The sequence below is a fragment of the Pezoporus flaviventris genome, unplaced genomic scaffold, assembly GCF_033815535.1.
Source record: "Pezoporus flaviventris isolate CSIRO_AGI_PZ_B2104156 unplaced genomic scaffold, CSIRO_AGI_Pfla_v1 ptg000097l, whole genome shotgun sequence".
In the NCBI taxonomy this organism is placed as follows: domain Eukaryota; kingdom Metazoa; phylum Chordata; class Aves; order Psittaciformes; family Psittacidae; genus Pezoporus; species Pezoporus flaviventris.
The window spans coordinates 1,131,790-1,139,457 of NW_026892645.1; the positions used below are offsets into that span (position 1 = coordinate 1,131,790).

The 7,668-nt window shown below is 50.0% G+C and overlaps 1 protein-coding gene across 2 annotated transcripts in view; it reads left to right on the top strand.

The window, feature by feature from the left end:
• OLFM1 (olfactomedin 1) overlaps nucleotides 1–6,642 on the top strand; it is a 29,532-nt gene extending 22,890 nt beyond the window's left edge. For both annotated transcript variants that reach the window (XM_061476905.1, XM_061476903.1), the window contains exons 5-6: nucleotides 1,720–1,826; nucleotides 4,890–6,642. In XM_061476905.1, coding sequence (XP_061332889.1) covers nucleotides 1,720–1,826; nucleotides 4,890–5,564 — 782 coding nt within the window. In that variant the 3' untranslated portion in view covers nucleotides 5,565–6,642. The remainder of the gene's footprint in view (nucleotides 1–1,719; nucleotides 1,827–4,889) is intronic.
• The last annotated feature ends 1,026 nt before the right edge of the window (nucleotides 6,643–7,668 follow it).

Here is a 7,668-nt window from a genome sequence, read left to right on the forward strand (position 1 = left end):
CCCCTGGCATCCAAGTGCCTGTGGTAGATTTACACCAAGAAAGGAAACACCTTGCCCTGTGTAAGAGCATTGCTGAAGAGCTGCTGTGAATGTGCCTCCGGCTAAACACATGTGAGCTGCAGCCTCACCATTGCAGGCACCGGCTCACCCTCAGCACCGGCTGCTGCTGCTTTTTAACGTTTTGGTTTTAAATCAATGAGCTTTTATCCAACGTTTTTCTCCGGGGAAATAGAAGAGAAGAGATAAAGTAACAGCAACGCAGGGCTGCGATAACGGCAGGCAGCGCTGAGCAGGTCTGTGATTAGAGGAAGGCTGGTCCTCTGCTAGGGGAATTGGCAAGACATTAAGCATTTATTATGGTAACCCATTGCATCCCTTTGTCAGTACCTTGCTCTCCTTTGGAGCTGGGAGGTTTTGGATGCACGAAGCAGGAGGATAAGGTCCCAAACGTCGTGTCTCAGTGAGGCCAGGGAAGCCCCCTGCTCTTCAATGGGATCTGTCTTTACCTGCCTGGTGTCTGAAGGCTGTGGGAAGACTGGTGGTCCCCATGGCCGTGTTGTGCTGGTGTATATCAACAATAGCTTCATCTATTTTATGCCTCAGGCTAAGGTGATCTCTTTGGCCACAGCTCAGAGCTGAGGGAGGTGGATGTGTCCCGTGGCTGTGATCATTAATATAAAGGGTCAAATGAGAACAGGCTAAGGAGAAAGGCAGCAAAGAGGTACTGTGGACTGTGTGTACTGGAAGCATTCCAGGCCAGGCTAGCTGGGGCTTTAAGCAACCTGATCGGATTGAAGGTGTCCCTGCTCATTGCAGGGGTTGGAACTGGATGACCTTTAATGGTCCCTCCTAACCCAAACCGTTCTGTGATTCACGTTGGTGATTCAGAGCAGAAGGACCTTGTCCTGAGCTGGCAGAGCTCTAACCCTGTCTCAGCAGCACCACCAGGGCTCCCACCCGCAGCCCCAGCCTTGAGCACCTGCACCGAACCCCAGGGCCGTGTGTGCTGCCATGCCATGGCACAGCTCATCCTGCACACCCAGCACCCGGAGCAGCCACCCCATCCCACCGCCCCTTCCCCTGCCCCAGCCTGCAGGAGGCTTCTCCTTCAGAAAAGGCAGGAGGAGGCTGGTGCATTCCTTCGTGTCTCCGAAGTGAGCAGGCACGGTAGGGAAGGAAGAAGGTGGATGGCAGAAGCTGGTAAATGCTGTTTGCAGGGATGAGCTTTTATTGCCCATAATTTCCCACCTTTTCTTTTTCTCTCCTTTGCATAACCCGTACCAGATGCATGTTTCCAGCAGGGCACGTCTGTCTTTGTGTCACTCTATTATAGCAGAAACGAGGAGAGCATTCACTTGATTTCCCTACCTGGCTGCTCGACCCTGACTAACACTTCTCATAGAGTCATCGAATCATCTGCTGCGTGTGACGTTAGCAGCAGGGCTGCTTCAGGAAGGCTCCTGCTTGGGGCTGGGGGGTAAGGACAGCTGGTTCTTGAGAGGCATGAGACAAACAAAAGCATCCCACGGTTGCTCTTGGCCTAATTACCTCGAACTAAATAGACCCAGGGCTGCCCGTCAGAGGGGCAGAGCAGTGTGGTGTGATGATGGCCGGCTCTGGCGCCCCTCACCGGGGCTTCGGGGCTGGCTGTCAAAGGCAGCCTGCCAAAGGAGCCGTGTGGTCTGACGTGGTGCTCACCAGCCTTGCCCTCTTTTTCAGCTTGTGGCAAGCTGACGGGAATAAGTGATCCCATCACAATTAAAACCTCGGGGTCCAGGTTCGGATCGTGGATGACGGACCCTCTCGCTCCCGAGGGAGAGAACAAGGTAAGACCATGACAGCTTCGTCTTTGTGTTCCACCTCCAGGGATGTGGCTGAGGTCATTGAAAACTCATTACATCCAGCACCAAAGCCCAGGTTGTGCCCTGTGAAACCTGTGGAAGGTTCTAGTCCATCTCATAGGGCTCTGCTGGCCTCTTCTGCAGCAGGATGGGGCTGAGGATCCCACAGGGAGGGTGAGAACGAGGATGGGGCTGAGCACCCCAGTGCAGTGGTCCCTTCCCAGGGCGGGTAAAACTCACTGCAGTGATGAGTGTGCATGGTCTCAGAAGTGTCACCACGAGGTCTGTGCCCCCTGTGGCAGGGAGAAATCCAGTGCTGGGTTTCTGATCTGGGTTTGGCAGCCAGGGCTTAGCAGAGGGACCTGGTCCCTGCTGCTCTTCTGCTGCCAGCACCTCCAGTAATGTACCTGGCTGCATTTGTCCTTCATCCTCCTCCTTCATTGTTGTGAGGAATTAACAGACTGCAGCCAGAGAGAGATTTGTTTTGCATTGTTTGGGTCTTTTTTTTTCCATTCAGACCATTCAGTTTTGATCCCAAGGAGGTAGGAGGCCAATAACTGGCTGAAAATCAATCCAGGCTTCCCATGACTGATGGAATGGAAAATATCTCAGAGTGTTTGCTGAGGATTTGCAGGCAGCAAAACAAAACAGAAACCTCAGAGCTTGGCTGCGTGGTAATTCCCCCCTGCATGCAGCATCCATCAAAAGATGAAGGCACCAACAAGGGCTGTATCAGGGCACCTATTTTGAGAGCTCTGCCCTGTGATCAGTTTTCTGTAGCTAAGGGAGGACGAGGGATGTTCTGGATGAGGGATGCTCTGGAGAAGCCACCCCGAGGGTGGCTCCGTTTGCCCATGGATGCACAGCAATGAAGCAGCAGTGACTTGAAGCGTTGGGCTCTTTCTCTGAACCAGCAGCAAACTGGTTGGCACTGGTTCCCAACATGACATGCCCATATATTAGTTATTAAACCAACAAGATCCTGATCTGAAGTGGGATGGGAAGGCTTTACCCACATGTCTTGTTCAGGAGAGGGGACAGACCTGTCCCCTTCAGGCTCTGCTTGCTGCATCCCTCATCACTAGCATGATTTATACACCTGTGAAGGGAGAGTCAGGCCTGTTGCAGCTGAAGCTGGTTGAGCAAATGCTAAAGATCTTCCCATCTTCAGAGAGTTTGGTCTCAGAGCACTATTTTTAATAGGGTTTTTTTCACCCCTGACTTTCTCTGCAGGGTATTCTTGTCCTGAGAGTGGACAGGCAGTTTGCTCAGAGCTGTAGCTCAGGCTTCATGAGCATCTGTGTGTATGTGATATATAAATGTGCTGGGAATCTTAGAAACACAATTAAGGGAACTTCACTGGCTGCCCGGCAGAGTGGGGAGGTGGGCAGGGTATCGTATCCATCTTACGTCACCAAGCCCCAGGAGGTGGTTGATGGTTCATAGATTATTCTGTTCACGTCATGAGATCATTGAACACAAGTGGGGAATGGTGATCCTGCAGGAGCAGGGTGGATGCTGAGTGCTGGGATTGACGGGTATTGGCAGGAGGAGGTTGCTCATTGCCAGCTCGTGTGATGAGATGCTGCTATCCATCAATCCCTGCTTCTCCAAAGCTGTTGGGCCCTGCCACCTTGCAGCCCCAGCATTCTGACATGGGGTTCTGCTCTTGCCTCTCTAAAAGCCGAGCACAACGCACTGGCATGTGTAATTCTTTTAATTCCAGGTAATGAAATGGGAGCAGCAGAGGGACAATCCGTTTTCTTGGGGGTTTTATGTTATTTCCCAAGCTGGTTCAGTTGAAGGTGAGGAATGCTCCCCAGCGCCACATCTTGGAGCAGGAGCTCTCCCAGGCTGCAGGCACGTCTCTGCTGCGGGCTTTGGAACACCTGGGTTATCTCTGGTGCAGTTGCAGCCACCCTCCAGCCCGCAGTGGAGGTGTGAGGATCAGAGCCCTTTGCCAGGCGTTCCTTCCCCCCTGCAGTGTTTCCAGGGGGGTAACCATGGAGGGCTCAAGTTCCCTACCAAGGTTTTGCAGACCCCACTTGGCCTTTCAAACACAGCAGCCAAAGGTCTTTACATGCACACACACAGCGTGTAAATGTCTCCTAATGTCTCTCCTAAGGGACCCCGGAGACAGCCACACCGCAGAGACAACACTATTGCCTTTTCCAATGGGTTTATTTGCAGAAGTTTGGGCTACAGCAGTACCCAAATCTGCATCCTTTAAGGCTTCTCTCTTGCTGCTTCATTTACCTTTTCTCCTGCCTAACCAGCTTTTAGGGAAAGCAGCTATCTTTATCTGTAGGCAGTAACTGCATATAGAACATCACTCACTGAATGGATATTCTTGATACTAACAGCACAGCTTGGCCATTTGCCTCGGAATTGGTTTCATATGACAAAAGCTTTTTCTTTCAGGAGTCTAGACAGCGTCCCTAGTGAACTGGCACTTAAATGATGATCTAAAATCTCCCCCCCCATCTCCTGATAGCAGGATTTTGATGGCTTTGTCTCTCATAGCAGCCTTGGTTTAAGCTTTTGAAGCAGAAGTGTATGATTTTTAAACCAATATGGACTTTGCCTGAATTTCCTTGGCAATGAGCGATTACATCCACAGCTTCTGCATGCCACATTAATGGAGTCCTGCACAGCAGCTGGGATAATTCACTGGGTGCTGCCACAATGGGGCTTGCAGAAAGCAAGAGCAGCATCAACATAATGTGCTGGGTCTAGCCAAAGATGCTAATTGCCCTCTGGAAGGATGGTGCCAGTCACGCAGCAGGTCCCAGGAAAGCTCTCATGTTATGGGGGGATACCAGCTTACCCCCGTGGAAGCTTTGCTGTTCCGTTGATTTCTTGGCTAATTTGGGGTTCCAAGAAATGGGTTTATTTCTGGGTGAAGGTGGCACTGAACAAAGGTGTTTTCCAGTGGGTTGGATGCCTTGCTCTGGGTTTTGCTCCCCGCTCAGTTCTCAGGTGATGTGCAAAGGGCTCAGGTGGGTCTCTGCTGTTTTCTAACCCCTTGTGTTTCTGCTGCTCGCCCAGGTCTGGTACATGGACAGCTACCACAACAACCGCTTTGTCCGTGAATATAAATCCATGGCAGATTTCATGAATACTGACAATTTTACCTCCCACCGTCTCCCTCACCCATGGTCAGGCACCGGTCAAGTGGTCTACAATGGCTCCATCTATTTCAATAAATACCAAAGCCACATAATTATCAGGTTTGACTTGAAAACAGAGACCATTCTCAAGACACGCAGCCTGGATTATGCCGGCTACAACAACATGTACCACTACGCCTGGGGTGGCCACTCGGACATTGACCTCATGGTGGATGAGAACGGGCTGTGGGCCGTCTACGCCACCAACCAGAACGCGGGCAACATCGTCATCAGCAAGTTGGACCCCAACACCCTGCAGAGCCTCCAGACCTGGAACACCAGCTACCCGAAACGCAGCGCCGGGGAGGCCTTCATCATCTGCGGCACGCTCTACGTCACCAACGGCTACTCGGGAGGTACCAAGGTGCACTACGCCTACCAGACCAACGCCTCCACCTACGAGTACATCGACATCCCCTTCCAAAACAAGTACTCACACATTTCCATGTTGGACTACAACCCCAAGGATCGGGCCCTCTATGCCTGGAACAACGGGCACCAAATACTTTACAATGTCACCCTCTTCCACGTCATCAGGTCTGACGAGTTGTAGTCCATCCTTCTTTAGAAACTGATTTAGAAAAGGAAACAAAAAGGAAAGAAAAGGGAGAAATGAATTTGAAAGGGAATACTAATGTTGAGAAAACACTCTAAATAAGTAAACATATAAACAGCTGCCAAAATTAATACCAACATCACGGAGGATTATTCAGCATCAACCCGACAGATCAGCATTACCTCTACATTTCTAGAAGTCTGGCCCTGTGTTATAGACTCACAAATAACCATGTACTTGCAGCTGGAACTGCACTTAAAGAACCACTTCAGTCTGGGTTTTGTTTTGTTTCTGTTCCGATAGCAAACCTATAGTACATACTAAAGTAAGGCAATGACTGTTGAAGGTTTATCCTTGGGAGACTCGCTCTCTTCTGTGTGTGGGTTGCATGGACATTCCCCCGACGTCCCGGTCAGCTGTGATGGATGTGTGATTTGTATCTCGAAGCAGAAGAAGCTGACCCGTGAGGAGCGCTCGCTGTCTGAACAAGACCTATCGCAGGTTAGTTTTCTTCGCCTTCCATTGCAGCTACTGTCTCTCAACTGTGTTCTTGTCACTTAGATTAACTGTGCTGAGACCCGAAGTAGCTCATGGATCTGTGTCTTAGTAACTATTAAACACGATGGTTTAAGTATGTATTATGAACAAGTTGTTGTACCCATATTGTTTGAACTTATGTATTCAGCAAATATATTGTATAATGTATGTCTGTTATTTACCAGAGGTGGCAAAACTTTGTATGTCCAGTTTATGCAATGAATGTTGTAAATGCAATGATGTAGTTTGGATTAATAAATGATGGTTTTGTTTCTAAAAAGAAAAAAAAAGATCAGTGTTCACCCTTATACACAGATAACCAATTTCATGTTGATAATTACAGGAATATTCTCTTACTGTTATACTATCTACATAGCATTATGGTGGTTGGAAATGGCTTCTGTGGAAATCCTGTGGCATCGGGTTCCCATGGGAAGCCCTGGTTATGGAAACGTGAAGGTAATTAATTTTTTTTTAAGAGGAAAACTTTGTACTATCCACAGTTACCTAAGGAACAATAAAAATATTAGGAGGCTTCCTTGCTTTGATCATTGTCTTCTCTGTCCCAAGAGGGGTAACAGGGGTTAGCGTGGGGGCTTGGGGGTAACGGTGAAGCAGTCATCCTGACTTCCTTTACACCTTGAATTGAGTATTCATGGAATCACAGAATGGTTGGGTTGGAAGGGACTTTAAGGATCATCTCGTTCCGACCCCCTCGATGGGCAGCCGCTGCCAGGAGGGCCGGCAGCGAGGAGCTGGGGCTGGGAGGATGGAGGGTTTGGCTCTGCTCTGCCCGGCTCCTGCAGCGGGATCGCCTCATGGATACTCCTTCAAGGAGAGAAGATTCTTGTGCTGCTGCTGCCTGCTGGTGTGTGCTGCGGCTGCTGGCATTGCTCTGCTCAGCCTCTTCCCTGTGTGAGTGGGGTCGGGGGGTGACAGCTATTGGCATCAGGGCTACAACAGGAGGAAATGGTGGTGTCTGTCGTGTTCATTAGAGTTGGAGACACGGAGCCTTGGACTGCCGGGTGCCATCGAGTTGTTTTCCTTCTCAGATGCTTAGGGTGCTGCTCATCCTGAATTTGCTGCACTCTCGTGCTAGCAAAACCCTCCCTTTATTTAATGCAGCTAGCACAGCGATGCCTGCTCTGGTGAGCAGCCGGTACTGTTGGGGCCTGAGCACTCAACATAACCACTCCTCTCATTTCTGCCAAAGCAGGGGCCTCACAGCATTGCAGGATGCTGCAGTACAGCAGCACACACCTTGAAATGATCCTATCTATAGTTTCCCACAGCCGGATTAAACCACAATCAACAAATGAACCTCCATATGCAGATGTTTGAGCCAGTTGCACAGGTTTAAGATGCTGCCCTGTGTCAGCACCACTACTCCTCTTCCTGAAATGTTGGCTGCATCCAGAATGGGGACAGCTCTCTGAGGACCCGTTTCTGCGCTACACATCGTGTTTCCAAAGCTCTGGACTGCCAGGTTTGTGGCGATTTTCAATATATAGCAGTGCTTTTCCCTCCAAGAAGCTAAAAAAGGGGGATAGAGACCCATGGTGTA